This window comes from Lentinula edodes (assembly GCF_021015755.1).
Source record: "Lentinula edodes strain Le(Bin) 0899 ss11 chromosome Unknown C8R40scaffold_9, whole genome shotgun sequence".
In the NCBI taxonomy this organism is placed as follows: Eukaryota; Fungi; Basidiomycota; class Agaricomycetes; order Agaricales; family Omphalotaceae; genus Lentinula; species Lentinula edodes.
The window spans coordinates 925,686-944,123 of NW_025764315.1; the positions used below are offsets into that span (position 1 = coordinate 925,686).

An 18,438-nucleotide genomic window follows, 5' to 3' on the forward strand; every position below is an offset into this window, starting at 1 on the left:
ATCGTGTGGTATACCATTTCAAACTTAGTATGTAACACATGCAACTGTCATTTGAGAAAATACTGTCATATTGCATGCACCCCTAATATATTAGCTTTTCCTGTGATGGAAGACCACATCTCAAGATTGATACAATTGTGCATTTACAATGCAATAATGAAATTATTTTATACACCCTCAGTGGTGTAATTTATTATATTCCCATGAAGGAACATTTCATATCTCGAATTGTAGGTAAAGACAATATCATTCATATATATGACGGTATGGTCAATAATGGAGTACCACTGCAAGAAGCTTCTGATTTCTCAGATCTCAACTGGAACCAGTGCCAGTCAGGTTCTGCTTCTGCTGCAATTTACTCCAAAGCTAACCACTAAACATGTGATATTTCTTGCTATTTTCCCCCAATTACTCAGATCTGACTTTTTCATTGAATGTACAAAAAAACCAACAGCCGAGTTCTGCCATGCACTGCCGTGCAGTGGCCTACAATCGCATGTTATTCCTATCTCTTGATCCTCACTTTCTTTTACCCAAATGTACTGTGTAAAAATGCATCAAGTATTCATGCAACATTGCATGTACCCTTCAGTCGACCAATTCGAAACAAAGTTGTACATAGACGCGTAGTTATCCTTAGATAAGAGTCGCGATAGCTCTCTGGTGCGTTACGATGGGCCTCGTGGTTTCATATATTACGAGGCTGTAGTTTACGGAAGTATCGTCCTTATGTATGGTACTCCATACAAAAATTATTTCCCTTTATGGCAGTAGTTTCGCCTTATTTGGCCAAATGTAACACTGAGTTGAATTGTATTGAATTCTTGTGACCGGCACGGGATATCACGGGACTGTGACTCTGTCACAATTATTTTTTCTCGTCTCACAGCATCTCACTCAGTTACTCCCTGTTACTCTATAGATACTGTAATTCATGTATTTATTTCATTCTTGAAAAACATTCAATGTCGGCGCCTGTAAGGCGCCCCGTTTATTTGATTCCATAATATTTAATAGCCCCCAAAAAAGGAGCCGAGTTTTTGCCATGCACGGTGGTGCAGTGGCCTGCAATCGCATGTCACTCACTGTCCTGAATCCTTCATTTATGGAATTCCCGTTTTAGGCGTGATTGTTGCGAATCTGCCAGGAACTAGATACCTCTTAATTCGAAGCGCTTCATTTGGAAATTGAACGACCTTTTCGATCTCCACATAGCCGCCGAAATATCAGTCTTGAAGACACAAAACATTTGAGGGCTATCGTCAATTGGAAGATTTTACATACGTATGAAAACTGGAGCTATTATTGGGTTTTACGGCTTTCATAAGTTTTCCAGGTTTCACGAATTTCATCAAACCAGGAGGCAGTCAGAAAGGATGTGTTGTATCGTCGTTGACTCCATTCTGCATTAACAATTCGCTGGTTTCATCGTTTGATCTTAGGTTCCGTTCCCGCTTATCGTGTTTCGTCATCGTACCTACAGGTCTGAATCGCATCGTGTTGTGCTATTGTCTTTTCACTGGCTCTCATGGCCAGGCCAGTGGATCCGCTGGCCCCCGCAACAATTACGACTTCGAACAACTTGTGTCCCGGTAATTGAAACAATCACAATAACTTCGAGTCTCCGCTCTGGTGGGGCCCCGGTGCTTGGTTGCTTTAATCTCATTATCACCTTAATCTGGGTATCGTTATAATGATCAGCTTGTTGGGCTGTCCTCAACTTTTCCTCCCCGGCTCGTTCTTCCTTCTCTTCACTCTTTGAACCCGAACGCACTATTTGACGACTCGGAGTTCGAGGAATTCTGATTTCATCGTCCTCAGTTTGTTATCATCCACCGACTATCATGCTGAACACCACTCCACTAAGCAGCACCATTGATACTACTAGTACCACTTGTACCGCGCTAATCCTGCTCCCTTCTCGGCAGCGCCCCGCACGCACACGGTCTCTCCCCGCCCGGATCAACCTCCCATCCCAAGCTCTCGCGAGTATATCTGAAGAACATAGCGATGGCCATAATCATAATCATAATGATAAGCAAGGTGTAGCTGAACTCCGTAGCCGGATTCAACGTCCCGGCGCAAAGAAGTCTGAGTATCTTGAGTCACCCAATCCCGAACCCCAGTTCAAATCGAAGTCAACGTCTGGGCCATTTCTTGGCGCTGATTCTGACACCACCACTACCATTGCCACTGGTACTGTCCAACCAAGGCTCTTGTTACAGTGGTCCAAATCAGACCCGAGTCCATTGACTAGGAATCAGCTTGGTGATAATACAAGCGCGAGCTCGAATCCGAAGAATAAAGCGAAGTTGAGAATCCGGACAAGAACAAGCTCCTCCTCGCTGTCGTCAAGGTTCAATTTCGATCGAGATTGTGGGATTTGGTAAGTCTATCTTTTGTAGTCTCGTGTTATTCGCTAAACATTGAATATTGAATCACTGATTTTCTACGCTTACAGCTTCGACCCCGCCGTCCGACCATCCCGAACGAAATGTTGCGGGAAGGTGTTTTGTGAGGAGCATTTACATGACGTACGTTCATGTCTTCCACAATCCTCCGTCCTCTCACAAACCATCTATTTACAGTGGCTTCACGGATCTTCGAACCGCTGCCCGGCCTGTGCGTCAGAATGTCATCCACAAACCGGCACAATCTCGCTCGCGCCTCCTATGACACCGACTATACACAATGTTCCGATGGGTCTTGTATCTACTCATGCTCTTGCTCGTACTCCTCGTACTCCGCCTACTCCCCGCACTCCGCCTTCTCCTCCTACTCCACGTTCCCCGCCCTCTCTCCTTTCACAACCTCTTCCCGTCTATGCACCCGCACCAATCCGACCATCATTGACATATTTCGCCAATCTTACCAACCTCAAGAGTTCCATCAGCACAAACAGTGATTCCCTTGATCCCGCCTTGGATTCCACTTCCGATTCTGATTGTGGCTCGAGATTGCTCATACATAGACCTTCAGTAGATAGACCTCCTGAAACTAGTAGTGGTCCGAGCCCTGACAGCCCTCGCTCCGCCACGCTCCTCCTAATGCTCAACGCCGTCAGCCAATCCCTCACTCAGAAAATCGCTCGGGGGCTTGCGAGGCGTGATACAAACCAGGATTTTGGGTATGACTCCGCAACGCCCCATACGGAGGTGGGATTACCTCCGGCTCTGAGTCGTTCAGGTTCCCCTGAGTCGTCTTCTTCCTCTCCCAGTTCTCCCAGGAGCCCGTCTTCGTATTTTAACTTTGACTTTTGTCCTGATCCGGCTCACCCTTCGGACCTCCCCACGCGTTCCGAATCCCCTTTTCCCTTATTCCCACCAACTCGACTCGGTGGGTTGTCGTGTATCGAGCATGAGAGAATGGGTGATCAAGATGCACTGGTTCGGGGCTTGTCGGACCTAGGAAGCAAGATGCTTGCGCGGGTACTGAGTATGGTTGGGATGGTATTGGTTTTGTCTGTGTTTTTCGTGGGGAGGACAGAATCGGGTTCGCTTGGAGGGTTCGATTTGGATGGGCTTGATGGGCTTGATTGAAGTCTGAGGATGCCATGGTATAGCCTGCTACGGCCAGGCTTGACTGGTTGACGTTAACGGCAAAGTGATATTCTTTTTCTTTTGTCCCAGATAATTTGTTCGTTCTTTGTGCATACAGTATAATTCGTTTTCGTTCCTTCATATTCGTTAATACTTGTTCCGCCTACTCCACTGGCATACTAGTATTCAAGTTTCCTGTATGTAGCAGGCTTGGAAGGTCTAAATTCTTTCTTTTGTATGTTGTAATGTAATATGTAAATAGTACCCCTTGATATTATTATTGCTGTAAATTATCTTGATCTCATGTTGTACTATTGTCTTGATCAACCGGATTGGTACAACGCAGGACTAGCAACAATTAATCCACGAAAGCAGCAAAGTCTTACGTAATGATGTACGTACGAGTTTCGACGCTCGTCGAGCTGCGCGGAATTCTCGTAGTTTCGAAAGTTACTCCATGTCCATGATCATATACTTTCAAATCGATGCAGCTCAAACCAAGATTCCGAATGCATATTCGAGAGTTAGCTGCGAAAATACGCCCAAGATCTCCCACTAACCTCCGTGAACGGAACACCCCCCGTGTGCGCAGACTTGAACTTAATTTCAAAAGTCCCAAGTCTCGAAGATATTGAGAGATGCAGGTAAAGGAGGAGGCAGGGAAGGTGCAAAAGAGTAACTGCTAAGATGATATGCTCACGCGTCTACAGCGTTGAAATCCTGGTGAGCTCGAAAATGATTTTATCTGGTTTATTAGCCAGCTCTCATGTCAACCGTCACTATCGCGCCCCGCCGAATATTTGCATCGATTCGTGACATTCATTTGACAGTGAACAACTCCACCCTGCCTTCCGCAGTCTTATCCCGGATCCTCGCCTTGAGCCTGCCCCGCATTCTAATTCCGTATCCTCGCCCAATCATTAATCATGGCTTGTGCCCGCTCATCTCCCTTTTGGTCTACTGCCCCTATTGCTGCTATTTATTGGTTCACCTCACTTCTCCCTGGCATACTCGTCCACTCCAGCTTTTCAGCTCAAGACGTAGGTCGAGTAAGTGCTTATCATGAAAAGGTCTTCAGTATCATCCCGGCTAAATTACATGCAACTAGAATGGATGACAGGTTCGTTCTGTCGCGCTGCGGAAATTAACGCGATATTGGTGTTCCTCCTTTACCCAACTGTTGCCCTCCTGCCTTTGCCTCTATCTTCCTTCCCATTAGTTCCCTATGCAGATGAATGTCTGACTAGTTTCCATCGCAGGCGAGACTTTTTGAGTCTCGACTAGGCGAAGCTACCTGAGACAGGTGGACTGAATCAGGAGGGCGGAAGGGCAATGACCCATAAATTTCAACTCCTTTATATTCAACTCCTTCCTTGTCACTTCTGCTACCTATTCTACACTCAAATTATATACACCATGACTACACGACCATTACTAACTCGCCCTTCCAGCGATACGCCATGGATTATCCCCAAACAACATCGGCTCTCCCAACGAAAATGGCGACCACTGCTAACTTTAATTTTACTTGCTTGCTCCACCGTTGTCATCCTACGAGTCGGCCTTCCTGCTGGCTTACCTTCAACCACATCTACCACCTCGCACTCTCCTCCGACATCTTCACCGCATCCTTCAACACTTACATTTTCGACACATCCTATCACTCGCATGATGGCAGAGGCCGAAAGACGATTTCAAGCAAAAGTGAACAAGCAATCAAAGACTCTGCCTGAGGCGATCAAGGAATACAAACGTCGTTATGGAATGTCTCCGCCCATAGGTTTTGATGACTGGTGGGAATTCGCCAGCAAGAATGATGTTATCTTGGTGGATGAGTTCGACACTCTCATGCGGGACCTGGCGCCATTTTATGCCCTACGAGGACAGAAGGAAATGGGCGATTATGCTGACACTGATGAAGATCCTGCTCGTCTTGGATCGGGCCTGGACCGATACGGTTGGGCACTAGGCGGTGGCTCCGAGATGCGGCGACGTATCGTTGAAGTTGCAAGTGTTGCTTCTATCGACATGGTCCGAATCCGTAACGGCACACTCTCCACCGTATCGATCAGTAAAGACGGATTTGTCGATGACGAAGTATCTGCCCGTGCCAAGGGGCTGAAGAGCATGCTTGGAGTTTCCGCTCCGCAGCTTCCTGATATCGATTTCCCTGTTAATGCTAAGGCGGAAGGCAGGGTTATCGTTCCATGGGATCGATGGGAGGTTGCTGGTCAGAATGGCATGAATGGCGACAAAATTGGACGTGGGATGGGCAACAGATCGTACATGGAAGACACTGCGCCTCATGATACGAAAGACACCTTACATCCTCTTGCTACTTTTCACCCGGATTGGAGAGGAGTTGGGAACGTTTGGGACAAATGGCGTCGTACTTGTCCTCCCAACTCAACGGCACGGAAATCGTATACTAGCCTCCGGAGTGCGCTGATCGATAGTATGTCGTTGTCACATATTGCTGCCTCCGAGAAATCTGGTGGTAAGTTTCTCGTGTTCAATGCGCTATTTTATCATATACTGACTGCCATGTAGATTCATCCGCTTCTTCGTCGTTTTCATTCGCTCCATCGAATTCTTTCGACTCTGTATCATTCTGCGACCAGCCCCATCTTCATTATACGCAGGGTCACTTCTTTAGTGACTGGCGTACGCTAGACGATCTTTATCCCGTCCTCAGTCCTGCCAGGGCGAAAGGATTCGGTGACATCAAGGTGAGTTCCTTGCTCCCGTCAAATCCGTAAATCACCCATCTATTGTAAAGATCCCATCTCATTACTATTATGGCTCTACTCAAGCCTATACTTACGGCTGGGACAAAGCCACCCAGAAAGTGCAACCCGTTGACCGTGGTGAAGTCGCTTGGGGTGATGTTACCGACAACGAAGGTGTCGACGATCGTGACCTCAGTGCGTGTGATGTATTCTCCCCCTACGTCTGGATATGAACATTTTCTTCTAGTCATCGACCCCGCTTACGACGGCCACAACAATACCGCTAATCCGCCACGCAACCGTAAAACCGGCAAAGTGAGCAAGCAAAACAAGATTTTTTGGCGAGGAGCTACCACCGGTGGAGGTAACTCTCCCGCTGGCTTCGCTGCGCTTTACCAGCGTCATCGGGCTGTTCGCATGGCTAGCTGGGATGCCGAGGGCGATGTTGAACTTTGGATACCTCACCCCATTCTTCATACCAACGCCTCCTCTCATCCAAAGGCACTTCGTAAACCCGTCACTCTCCATCACCTCACGGACATAGTTGATGCTCCGTTGACGGCACACAAGATTCCCATCGCTACGTTGAATAGAGCGTTTATGGATGTTGCCTTTGTCAAAGCGCAGAATGCGAAGCAGTACCCTGGTGGTCTGAAGAAGCTGACAGAGGATCATAGGTTTTCTAGTAGTGTGTCATTAGGTAAGTTGATACACGGTTCTTTCAGATATATTGTTGACTATTTGCTCGAAAGGTAACCATTGGCAGTATAAATACCTACTCGATCTCGATGGAATGTCCTACTCCGGCCGCTTCATGTCCTTTCTTTCCTCCGACTCCGTACCAATCAAGAGCACTGTTTACGAAGAATTCTTCTCCGAGTGGATCGAGCCCTGGCTGCACTACATCCCTCTTTCATCCTCTTACGAAGAAATCTACAACATTTTCGGCTACTTTTCCGGCATTCCCGCAGAAGTCATGGAGCAAATTTACGGCAACGTCGTCAATCCTGCTACCGGTACCCCTTTCTTTCCTCCAGGCTCCAAAATCCCTGCAATTCCTGGTGCGCCCGATGGTGATGCTCGTTTGCAACGCATAGCACAAGCAGGGAAGGAGTGGAAGAATACAATAGGCAGGAAGGTTGACATGGAATCATATGTCTACCGTCTAGCTCTGGAGTGGGCGAGGCTGAATGCTGAAGATCGGGAGATGATGACTATGAAGGTATAGAGGTGAAAACCCTCTTTCTGTCGTATATATATATTTACATACAGCGCCGCATACCGCAACCTCATCTTCCCATTATCTACTACATTGTAAACAGAACACATAGCGTTACTTGCCAACAATATTTATCTGAATTTCATAGTGAATTTCACCTTCAGGCAGTCCAATATCCCGACGTCAAAATCGGCGCCGCAGCGCATCAAAATATCGTGGCCGCCCTGATCGAAGGAATTTTAATTTTAATATTGTTTTCTTGTTTCCTCATCTTTCAAATTCCAAAAGTCGACCACCTCCACCATGAGTACTCGACCCATGCTCAGCCGCAGCCCTAGTGATACACCGTGGACTGGCTCCAACCAACACCGATTTTCACAACGAAAATGGCGCCCACTACTTATGTGGACGTTGCTTGCTTGCTCTACTGTTGCTATCTTTCGTATTGGCCTCAATGCCGGTTCACCTCCAATGACTTTCACATCCTCAGAACCTTCCTCATCCCATCCTTCCACATTAACTTACTCAACACATCCCATAACTCGCATGATGGATGAGGCCGAAGAGAGATTCAGAGCCAAAGTCGAAAGACAATCAAAAACTCTACCTGAGGCTATTGAGGAATACAAACGCAGATACGGTATGCCTCCACCAAAAGGCTTTGAGGGTTGGTGGGAATACACGAGGAAATACGATGTTGTGTTGGTGGACGAATATGATACCCTTATGCGCGACCTGGCTCCGTTCTACGCACTACGAGGGCAGAAAGAACTCGGAGACTATACAGATGCGGACGAAGACCCTTTGCTCCCCGGTTCAGGCTTGGACAGACATGGTTGGGCATTGGGTGGTGGTCCTGAAATGCGGCGACGTATAGCTGAAGTTGCTGGTGTTTCCTCCATCGACCTTGTCCGTGTCCGCAACGGTGTTCCTTCCACCGTCTCAATAAATAAGGATGGGTTCGTTGATGACGAAGTCTCTGCACGTGCTAGAGGGCTGAAAAGTATGCTCGGTAAATGTGTTGCAGTTCTACCTGATATGGATTTTCCGGTCAACGCGAAGGCGGAGGGTAGAGTTATCGTTCCTTGGGACAGATGGGAGGTTGCGGGTCAGGACGGCTCTTCCAGTTCCAAGGTTGGACTTGGAATGGGAAACAGGACCTACATCGAAGATGACACTCCAGACGATGACAAGAACAAGGTTCACCCTCTTTCTACTTTCCGTCCTGATTGGAGAGGAGAAGGCAACGTTTGGGATACCTGGCGAAGAACATGCCCGCCCAACTCGACAGCACGGAAATTCTACGCAAGTATACGGAGTGCAATGCTCGATATCACCTCCTCGTCGAACAAGCCTGCAGGAAATCAAGGTAAGTTCTTCTATTTTATATCTATCTCTGGTATCTTTTCTTATGCCTTTGTGTAGCCTCTTCCTTCGCATTCGCCCCTTCAACTTCCTTTGACTCTGTATCCTTCTGTGACAATCCCCATCTCCACTACACTCAGGGTCACTTCTTCAGTGACTGGCGTACCCTAGGTGATCTGTATCCCATTCTTAGTCCCGCCAGGGCGAAAGGATTCGGTGATATCAAGGTGACTTTCTCTAATATCTCGACTTGATGGATTCTTTGGTTATGCTAAATCCGTCTTTTGCGTAGATTCCCTCTCACTACTACTACGGTTCTACCGATGCCTATACATACGGCTGGGACGAAGTAAATCTAGAGTTACAACCGACTGACCGTGGCGAAGTAGCTTGGGGAGACGAAACTGACCTTGGTCCTGACGGTGAAGGTGGTGTCGACGACCGTGACCTCAGTATGTGATTGTTTCACTATTGTCCAATCTACATAATGATTTCTTATGTCAAGTCATTGACCCCTCCTACGATGGCCACACTAACACTGCCAATCCGCCAAGAAATCGTAAGACTGGCAAGGAAAGTAAACGGAACAAGATCTTCTGGCGTGGAGCTACGACCGGTGGTGGTAATTCTCCTCCTGGTTTCGCCGCTCTCTACCAGCGCCATCGGGCCGTTCGTATGACCGGGTGGGATGTCGAGGGTGATGTAGAAGTTTGGGTTCCCAGCACGAGCCCCTTTTCCAACATTTCTCTATCGACATCGGCTAAATCCAGCACCTCGCAAATTCAACTCGCAGACGTTCCCCTCACGGCGCACAAGATTCCTGCTGCAACGTTGAACAAGGCGTTGATGGATATTGCATTCGTGAAAGCAGCGAATGCAGATCAGTACCCTGGTGGTATGGAGAAGCTCATGCAGGAACATCGGTTCTCTGGTAGTGTTTATCTAGGTGAGTTCGAACAACAATCTTTCCGGATAACCGCTGACTGCTTCTTCATTTGCAAGGTGGTCACTGGCAATACAAATACCTCATCGACCTCGACGGAATGTCCTACTCTGGTCGATTTATGTCCTTCCTTGCCTCTGACTCAGTACCGATCAAGAGTACAGTGTACGAAGAGTTCTTCTCCGAGTGGATTGAGCCCTGGTGAGTACCAAGATGCCTTGCACCATAGTCGCATCGAATCTGACTCCCGGTAAAACAGGTTACATTATATTCCTCTCTCTTCTTCCTACGAAGAAATCTACAATATTTACGGGTACTTTTCCGGCATTCCCGCGGAAGTTGTCGAGGAAGTCTACGGCAACGCTACTGACCCCGCTACTGGTGCTCCCCTCTTCCCTCCTGGCTCCAAAATACCCGCTATCCCTGGTGCACCTGACGGTGATGCGCGTTTGAGACGCATAGCACGTGCAGGAAAACAATGGAAGAGGACAATTGGGCGAACATTAGACTTGGAGTCGTATGTGTATCGACTTGCGTTGGAGTGGGCAAGGTTATGTGCGGATGACCGGGATGCGATGACGATGCAGGTATAGGCCAGGGGGGTGTTTAAATTTCATGAGAGGGACGGGAGAAATATGAAGAACAGAAAGGAACGAGAAGATGCTAGATATATGGGGGTTGGAATAGTTCAAATCTACTCTCTACTCCCTCCATTTGTCACTCTTTCATCGACTTCTTGATTATAACCTCTGATCTCGTCTGCGCCATTATTATGCTTCATCTTAATACACTACTTCCTTTTATCTCTCCGCTCATCATATCTGTTTCAGAGAATGGACTCGTTAATTAGTGTATAAAGGAATTCTTGAAAATATGATTCTATCGCTCTTTTTTATTCTCGCATTCTCTTGTACCTTCCTTCTTTTTACTACCCTTTCCTTTGTCCTCGCTGCATTTTAAAATTCTTACCATTCCCCATTGTACACATAATTTATAAACTCTTCGTTGGTTTCCAACAGTACTACCTACAGCAATCAATCAATTAATTGCATAACTTGCCAGCCGAAAAATGGGAATGTAATTTGGGGAGTGTGTGGATGTTAGAGTTCAAGTTAGTATATACACCGTTTGCTTCCTATTGATAGTTCATCCTCTCATGACAAGTGTCAAGCTTCGTGTTGTTACAATTTGAAATTCAATTTGCTAGTACATATGAACAATTTGATCGATTATCGTCACTTTGGTATAGAGGAGAACTGAGGAGAGCCCGACATGAATGTGCAGAGATCAACACCCCAGCTGCTCTAACAACTTATTTTAGCCCCCTGGAATTGGGATACTAGGCCCCTGGAAGCTCCCGCAGAAGTAGACACTGCAAACTCTTGTCGCAATGTTTTCGGTCTAAAATCTTCTAAAATAAGCTATAACACTCACTGTGGGGATGTACCAATGTCCTCGCGATGAAAATGTAGAGAAAATGAAAGGACTTTTTCCAAATTTGTCAAAAATCCCGAGCACGAATTTTAGAACTTTTCATGTGGTGATTATTGTGAAGCTATCGTGAATTTGGCGGGGGGCCGTAGACTCGAACCAGTCTGCTGCTGAGAAGCGATATGCGGAATCACTTTCTCGGCAGCTTTGAGCGCCAGTTTCCAAAGTGTCAACATCCGAAGCTACTGGCTCGAGTCTAGGGGGGCCGTACCATAACCTCAGCTCAATTCCTTCAAAATATCTGCTGCATATTTTGTACATAACCTCGAGATAAAACCCACATTTTTGCCTCGAGGAAATCGGCTACGTGAAATTTCCCGGAGTTTCCAAAATTGGCAGTATAATATAAAATATTCAAATTTGCTTGGCTTTTAACTACGCTGTACCGTGCAAAGACCATCCCATTCAACCTACGCTATAACTGGACAAGGAATCGGCTTCTAAAATACCCAATTTCCAACAGAGTTCTGGGAGAGCTTCCGGGGGATATCGGACGGCCTTGAGACACATAAGTAGGACGACGGAGTCACGTATGAAGTTTTCCACCACTTGTCTATATAATCAATGACGCAGGCCAATGCAGAATGGACCACATGATTGGCCAATTCGCTTTCAACGACTCTGATCCAGAAGGCGTGCCTAAGGAAAAGAAGTTTTTGAGCACGATTCGAACCTCAATCCAAGACAAGTTGAACTTACTAGGTGGGTGACATGATACCTTCAAACTAAGGCTATTCTCTCCGGAAGGATTCTCTTGATTGCTTGGCGACTTTTCAAGATACCGAGATGGGATCAACATTTCTACAACGTCTGCTACTGCCTGGCGGAATAAAACGGTTTTGGCAGGTTCTAATTCCTTTTTCTCGATGTATTCATCAAGCTCCTCTTGACTCCCAGGCGGAACGGCATTGTTTGGAATGAACAGCTGTGCAAGTTTGGTGTAAAATCCACTGATTTCCAGTACAGTAAACAAGCCTAGATAGGCGCACCTTTGGTACTTCATCGATCGCCCTTTGCTCGTTATGTGGAACATGAATCTGGCACTAACGACGAGCATTAGTGAGTACCACAAAAGGTGGAAAATCTCGGTAGTCTGACCTCCCAATAATTACTGCAGTATACAATAAATTTTCAGCGTTCAAGGAAGAGAAATTATTCTACGCACTTGGAAAAGGATCCACGTTTAGGATAAACAACGGCATATGGGTTTTGCTCGATAACCGTTGCTGCTGTGAGCGTCCGAGCCTTGTTGTATTCCTCGGCCTCCCCCTACAGCAGTCATGAAATGGTCTCCAAGTAAAAATTCAAGAGGGATCTCACTCTAGGGGCGTAGTGAAAACCCACAAAATTTTCGGGTTTGAGGTCAGTTTCGGAAGAGAAATGTTTCAGACCACGAGAGCGATGGCCTGATATTGGTGTAAAACCGACGGGAAACGCAGCAATGACCACCAAGTGTGTCATCAGCAGCACTGGCGACAATAACTTGGTGGGAAGGAGGAAAAGCATTGGAGTTGGATGCGATTAATGTTAGGGAGGTCAGTATACGAATTGCAGAGACCAGCTCTGTAAAGAATGCGAACTGATATGAGGGCACCGGGCAAGGGGGTCAACATTTTGAAACGATCCTTTAAAGGGCTCCATGATATCACAGTTGCGACGGTCCATCCTGTGCGCACTAACGGCTTCCACGGAGGTGAATAATTTACAAAATTTGCTTCCGTTGTGTTTGAACTGGAAATGCCTTGTCCTAAATGGTAAACCGCGTGCGGAGTTCGGATCAAAGCCAATTTTACCTGCTAACAAGTTATCGTTATCTAACGAGGTCGGATACTCACAGACAAAGTGGAACCCACTATCAGCTCTGGAGAGTTTTTGAAAAGAGAAAAAGTGAGCTATGTTCAAAGTTACGTTTACAATACCGCGGAATTTATTGTACTTATCAAAAAAAAATAAAAAACATGGTAAAGGACTTGGGGAACTTGAATAGCATGGGACGCACAAGCAAATTATTTGAGTTCCGCAAAAACCCCATTGATTAGCTCTTCGGTCCACGAACTAGTACTAACCACGGGAAGTGCCCCAGTCCCATTGCCAGCATCTTCCTTCCTCCCTGGCCGCCACACATCGCCTATTCCTATGCTTCCTTCGCCTTCGCCACTTTCATGTACTTCATCTCCTTTGTCGTTTGGACTACTTGAATTGGTTACGGTACCCTTGACTTGTACGATAACGCTCCCCACTACGCTGTACGCGTTTATCTTATTACTGGAAACTAGCCATGCGTAGGCCTGATCAATCGCTCGGGAATACGCGAAGGGGGGGTACTCGAGGTGCGCAAGTAGCTTGTGGACGCCTGGAGGGGAGAGTGCGTATGCGTGTGTGCATTTAGGAGAGTACGAAGGGTGAAGTGTGTTGTCAGAGACGCCTTTGGTCGTGGCATACTGAGTTTCGGGTGATTCTGTAGGAAGAAAAATTGCTGGCCAAAAAGATTCATTTGACCAACAATGTCCTAAGAAGACGATGTCCCAGTCGTCTGGTAGATCAATCCAGATTCGGTGTAACCTGCGACGTATATCTTTCTCCATGTCGATATCGTCTTCGAGGATAATGCTGATGTGTTCACGATATTTGTCGCGACCGGATTTAGGCTGCGATTCAGCGGCGTTGGAAAGTTCATCGTTGGTTCGCGGGGGGTCGGATTTTGGAGTCTCTAGAAATCCGCCGACACTGTCCTCTTCTGGATCAGATTCACCGAGTCCTCGTCTGTCAAGCAAGCAATTAGCACTGGTTTCGAACGGGATCAGTCCAAAGCATTCGTACCGCCCATTAGTGTATTGTCTCATCCAGCGCATTCCAGTTCTTGCTTTGGCTTCGATCCGACCCATGTCTTCTTCTTCGTTCATACTTCTCGGAGTCGTCGTATTCTTGTCGTCGGATCGTTCGATCTCCTGCTTCCAGAAGTTCTTCTGCCGCAACTCTTCCTCTTCGGCGATCAGTCGTAAGACCCTCAAATGCGAGTGCCATACAGCTACCCGCGCAGCTGTGAGGTATTTGTGATATGGCAATGTAGTCGAGTACGGTACGAGACTGAAATCTTTCGTGGTACAGACTAGTTCCAGGTTCACCATAGAATATGCTCTTGCATTGGCGGCTTTAGTGTCGATGTTGGAGAGAAATCGGTAGAAGTAGTCATGGTCTTCGATATCATCTACGAAGCTTGAAGAATTAGATCCCGTACGCCAGGTCCCGAGTATCTCGTTCGAATTGTGATTGCTTGCATAGATATCGAACGCTTGAAGATAATCTAATATCTGAGCCTTCGATGACAACTGTGAAAGAAGCGGCTCTGAAGATGCGGATATGTTGGTGAACGTAGAAGCTGGCCACTGGAACGGTAGTTTGACGCCTGAGAATAGTTGACTTGCTTGATGCGGGAGAGGACCAGACGGCGAGGCAATGTTCGGGATTAAATACGGCTCCAGGTCGTCAGGATAGACTATAAGCGCGAAGTCATCGTCGACATTCTCCTTCTTCCTAGCTTTTTCATCCCTGATTCTCTGTAGCTCTAATCTTGCTTTCATAGCTTCCTCTCGTATCTTTCTAACATTACCCATGATCGTTCCAATGATTTCTGCATCCGCGTAGGTCGCGTCCATGTATGTCCAGTTTAAGCCAAGATAGTTTTGCAGATATTCCATTCGGGCGCGACGATCAGTCCTATGAGGAAGCGAGAGGACATAGATAGACTCTTTGTTCTCCGAGCTTGTAACAGGGTCCGACTCATCGAAACGAGGTATGAGCGGTCCCGTGCCAGCCCGGAAGGGAGTATTATCTGCAGACCAGGGTATTCGTAACTTATGAGGAAGCGGAAACAAGATTTTGAGCGTGCTTTCAGTTGTCAATGCGGTGAAAAGTAAGCTTGTTGAAAAGATTATCAGGAAAAGCGCGGCGAAAGCACAGACACGGAAACAAGAGAACGACGGAGGACTTGACAATCTGAATAGCCTGCAATTTCCGGAGCCTATGGTGAAGAGAAAGACAGTAATGACGCTGCTGTTGTCTGCTTTTTGTTTGGTTTTCATCTTGGTTTTTCGATATCAGTTGTGGTAGACGCGCGCTAAGCCTGGTATGATCACATGGTTGACCTAAAGCGAATCCAGAATAGAGCTTATTAGCAACACGTCGAAAACTTTTTGAAAACGAAAAATGAACAGTCATGCTTTGAAAAAGCACGGTTTGATCACGCTACTGACATTGTGACCACAACTCAAGAATGTTCCGCCCTCCGATAAGGCCCTCTACCCTTTGTAACAAAGTTGCCCAGCCTCCGGTTGCGCTATAACGATCCATCCGTGTAGCACTGCGGGGATGAGCCGATTTCCTCGAGGCGAAAATGTGGGTTTTATCTCGAGGTTATGTACAAAAATATGGCAGCAGATATTTTGAAGGAATTGAGCTGAGGTTATGGTAAAATTATGAAAAGATAATTTAAAATAAGCACGGCCCCCCGCCAAATTCACGATAGCTTCACAATAATCGCCACACGAAAAGTTTTAAAATTCGTGCCCAGGATTTTTGATGAATTTTGGTAAAAATCCTTGCATTTTCTCTACATTTTCACCGCGAAGACATTGGCTCATCCCCACAGTGTAGGCCATCAAAGCCTGTCATATTCGTGTACCCTCTCCTCAAAAAATTATGTCGTACGAGCAATTACTAGAAGTTGTACAGTACATAGAATATAGACAAACCAACGCTAATGCTGATCACGTTCTCGTCACACTTTTCGACTTTATCGCAGGATCTTTTCGACGTGGAGCAACTTTTCGACGTGCTGCTAATAAGCTCTAATACTTTTCAATCTTGGTGAAATGATTAATCAACAGAGTATCGTTCGCGTAACTCAGTGGTAGAGTGTGAGATTGCAATGCTTAAGCACCGATGGTGCCGGGTTTATCTCGAAGCCCCGTGTTCGAACCACGGCGCGAACTTTTTATCATTTTTCTCACCCCACTCCTACCTGTAGGCTCCAGAGACCAAAATATACTTTATTCCGTTCTTGGGTACACCGTTCGCCACTTGGGCAACAGCCGCTCTCGTATACTTTGAATTCTATATGTTTTTGTTAATTTCTTCTTTTTTGCAGCTTGCATCACAGGAAGTTCCACAAGTCAAATGCTATTAGCCCTCTCCCTCTGATTACATGTCCTTCTCCGAGTACCAGTCGAGGTCCAAGAGAACATCTTGTCATCATTACCAGTCTGAGTCTTCCCATTTGGGTCGTCAACATCGCCAGCGACATGAACAACGTTTTCATCATTTTCCCGCTCCTGCAGGCGCTTCCGACGTTGGAGCAAAACTTCTTTCCATTGTCCCACCAGCTCCGCGACATACATCAGCACCCCGATAACCGTAGTCAACAGAGCCAAAGTCTGTCCATAAGTCCATTGTTTACCACTGACCACGACTGGACCTGACCTCGAAGCAGAGTTGATTGAGATGGTTTTCTCTGTGGAGATGATCAAGTACAGGACAGTAGACAAATTCGAGATCACGATTGAGAAAAAGATGAATTTGGTGGAGACTGCTGAGGGTGAGAGAACCGTTGGGAAGAGACGGCGACGGGCATATGGGATAGTAATGGAGAGATGGTAGAGTTTGGGAGGGAGGGTATATATCAGGCGTGTTAGTATGCGAGGCAAGGTAACACCGAAAAGGTATATAACACCTGAAAGCATCACTGCTAGAACCAATGGTACAGACCGAATGATTACGACGGTGGGCACGACGTAAACGAATGGACCAAAAATAGGAAAAACGGCGGTCCCAATGTAAAAGATGAGCGAGATTATCTGTAGAGAGAGGGTTGATTCGACGGGAACGTTGCGGAAAGCCCAGTAGATTGTTTGAGAGAGGCACTGTGACGGATCTGAAGGTCCATTGGACGAAGCGGCAATAGTTGAATTAAATGATGCCGAAGATAGTAATTTGTCGACGGTCATGCTATATCCGCTAAACGAATGAAAGAACGTTGTCGACACCCAGAACCAGATCCCGAACGCAATGATAACCAAGGTCTGTAACACTGCAAGGCCAAAAACGTCGATGAACACGGCTATGTTCCAAAGCGAGTCTGGCAATACTACATCCTCTTCCTCTCTGTCACCGAACCACATTTCAGCACAAACTGCCATGATTCGGAACGGAAGTAAAATAGAGCCAGCAAGATTGTTGAGGAGGGACAGATTAAGGACAAGCAGGGCATGATAGGGAGGGAGACCAATATTGGAGGTGACCCGTCGGGCGTCAAGGAAAGCGCTCACAATGATCGCGGAACCGACGAGGAAGAGAGATCGTTCGAGGGACCTGCTTGATTCGAAGTAGTGGGGGTGGTCGGAGAGGTAGTTGAGGTATCCACGGGAGGTTCTTTCAAAATTACGTTCATTCGTACCGTCGCTGTACCAAGAAGATGTGTCAGATCCAATGGAAGAAGAGGACTGAGACGGTTGAGCTGCTGCTTCGAGGTCAACGAGTTCGATATCGGAAGGAGAGTTGGAATCACTATCATCACTATCTTCCGACGAAGGCCTAAGTGATGCAGAGCTGAAGTATTCAGACAGCTTCCCAGTGAGCCCATCTACGCAAACTTGGGCTGCAACATAGCCAGAGTTCAATGTCACCAGTATAGCTGGGATGTAAATTGAAAGACGAACTCCGATACCTATAGAGAAATCATCAGTGGCGGAGTGGCTTAAGCTCCAGAGCATATGTACCAGCTATATCAGGATTTTCAGTGATTTGACATGTCTGCGGGAAGGGAGCAGACATCCGTCTTCCTTGTATCGAGGCAAGCGCAGATCGCCAGAAACCAGTAATTTAGGCGAAATGATTGGCATCAGACAGAGCGCTGTGAGTATACAGTGATTCCCCGGTGTGTTCGGCACATTCTGTAAGATTGTTTTGGTGAGCGAGGGTTATGTAGATGTGCATATTATTATTATGTAGTATGAGGACGACGTGTAAAAAAGGGGAAAAATCGATGGCGGCACAAAATGATCACATGTTTTGTCGGATCCCTTGAATTGCTCTCCGACGTTCCTCATACACATACGCTCACCATGTCCGAGGAGTATGTTTTTCTCAGTCTAG

The 18,438-nt window shown here is 46.7% G+C and overlaps 6 protein-coding genes and 1 non-coding gene across 7 annotated transcripts; 4 read left to right on the forward strand and 3 right to left on the reverse strand.

Moving 5' to 3' along the window:
• Positions 1–1,847: 1,847 nt before the first annotated feature.
• On the forward strand, positions 1,848–3,542 carry C8R40DRAFT_1168478 (uncharacterized protein; the record flags this gene model as incomplete). The annotated part of the gene is made up of 3 exons (XM_046231187.1): positions 1,848–2,389; positions 2,465–2,537; positions 2,592–3,542. 3 exons carry the CDS (start codon positions 1,848–1,850, stop codon positions 3,540–3,542), a joined length of 1,566 nt encoding a protein of 521 aa, XP_046088844.1.
• A 1,416-nt stretch (positions 3,543–4,958) lies between these two features.
• C8R40DRAFT_1168479 (uncharacterized protein) lies at positions 4,959–7,499 on the forward strand (the record flags this gene model as incomplete). The annotated part of the gene is made up of 5 exons (XM_046231188.1): positions 4,959–6,039; positions 6,093–6,271; positions 6,322–6,466; positions 6,519–6,971; positions 7,024–7,499. 5 exons carry the CDS (start codon positions 4,959–4,961, stop codon positions 7,497–7,499), a joined length of 2,334 nt encoding a protein of 777 aa, XP_046088845.1.
• Positions 7,500–7,793: 294 nt separating this feature from the next.
• Positions 7,794–10,391, forward strand: C8R40DRAFT_1168480 (uncharacterized protein; the record flags this gene model as incomplete). Its single annotated transcript, XM_046231189.1, has 6 exons — positions 7,794–8,859; positions 8,916–9,082; positions 9,148–9,307; positions 9,361–9,801; positions 9,858–9,999; positions 10,058–10,391. 6 exons carry the CDS (start codon positions 7,794–7,796, stop codon positions 10,389–10,391), a joined length of 2,310 nt encoding a protein of 769 aa, XP_046088846.1.
• Positions 10,392–11,452: 1,061 nt separating this feature from the next.
• C8R40DRAFT_1095044 (uncharacterized protein) lies at positions 11,453–13,274 on the reverse strand. Its single transcript, XM_046227689.1, has 7 exons — positions 13,258–13,274; positions 12,610–13,177; positions 12,455–12,558; positions 12,388–12,400; positions 12,279–12,332; positions 11,989–12,214; positions 11,453–11,928 (listed from the first exon to the last, which is right to left on the reverse strand). The coding sequence occupies exons 2-7, from the start codon at positions 12,793–12,795 to the stop codon at positions 11,843–11,845; spliced, it is 669 nt and encodes a 222-aa protein (XP_046088847.1). The 5' UTR covers positions 12,796–13,177; positions 13,258–13,274; the 3' UTR covers positions 11,453–11,842.
• C8R40DRAFT_1095048 (uncharacterized protein) lies at positions 13,177–15,726 on the reverse strand. Its single transcript, XM_046227690.1, has 3 exons — positions 15,543–15,726; positions 14,110–15,434; positions 13,177–14,052 (listed from the first exon to the last, which is right to left on the reverse strand). Exons 2-3 carry the CDS (start codon positions 15,369–15,371, stop codon positions 13,296–13,298), a joined length of 2,019 nt encoding a protein of 672 aa, XP_046088848.1. The 5' UTR covers positions 15,372–15,434; positions 15,543–15,726; the 3' UTR covers positions 13,177–13,295.
• A 455-nt stretch (positions 15,727–16,181) lies between these two features.
• Positions 16,182–16,280, forward strand: C8R40DRAFT_t79. The gene has a single exon. It is a non-coding gene; the product is annotated as a tRNA-Cys (tRNA).
• A 149-nt stretch (positions 16,281–16,429) lies between these two features.
• Positions 16,430–18,426, reverse strand: C8R40DRAFT_915066 (uncharacterized protein). Its single transcript, XM_046236662.1, has 3 exons — positions 18,063–18,426; positions 17,018–18,010; positions 16,430–16,876 (listed from the first exon to the last, which is right to left on the reverse strand). Exons 1-3 carry the CDS (start codon positions 18,115–18,117, stop codon positions 16,461–16,463), a joined length of 1,464 nt encoding a protein of 487 aa, XP_046088849.1. The 5' UTR covers positions 18,118–18,426; the 3' UTR covers positions 16,430–16,460.
• Between the last annotated feature and the right edge of the window lie 12 nt (positions 18,427–18,438).

What these genes read in the sequence shown, in the direction of transcription:
- C8R40DRAFT_915066 (XM_046236662.1), bottom strand. Translation starts at nt 18,117, where the DNA reads ATGTCTGCTCCCTTCCCGCAGACATGTCAAATCACTGAAAATCCTGAT. An exon ending in TGAAAATCCTGATATAGCTG is followed by an intron (nt 18,011 to 18,062) that starts GTACATATGCTC and finishes ATTTCTCTATAG; the next exon opens with GTATCGGAGTTCGTCTTTCA. An exon ending in TCTAGCAGTGATGCTTTCAG is followed by an intron (nt 16,877 to 17,017) that starts GTGTTATATACC and finishes TCTCACCCTCAG; the next exon opens with CAGTCTCCACCAAATTCATC.
- C8R40DRAFT_1095048 (XM_046227690.1), bottom strand. Translation starts at nt 15,371, where the DNA reads ATGAAAACCAAACAAAAAGCAGACAACAGCAGCGTCATTACTGTCTTT. An exon ending in AGACAATACACTAATGGGCG is followed by an intron (nt 14,053 to 14,109) that starts GTACGAATGCTT and finishes CTTGCTTGACAG; the next exon opens with ACGAGGACTCGGTGAATCTG.
- C8R40DRAFT_1095044 (XM_046227689.1), bottom strand. Translation starts at nt 12,795, where the DNA reads ATGCTTTTCCTCCTTCCCACCAAGTTATTGTCGCCAGTGCTGCTGATG. An exon ending in GTTTTCACTACGCCCCTAGA is followed by an intron (nt 12,559 to 12,609) that starts GTGAGATCCCTC and finishes TGACTGCTGTAG; the next exon opens with GGGGAGGCCGAGGAATACAA. An exon ending in CGATCGATGAAGTACCAAAG is followed by an intron (nt 12,215 to 12,278) that starts GTGCGCCTATCT and finishes AAACTTGCACAG; the next exon opens with CTGTTCATTCCAAACAATGC.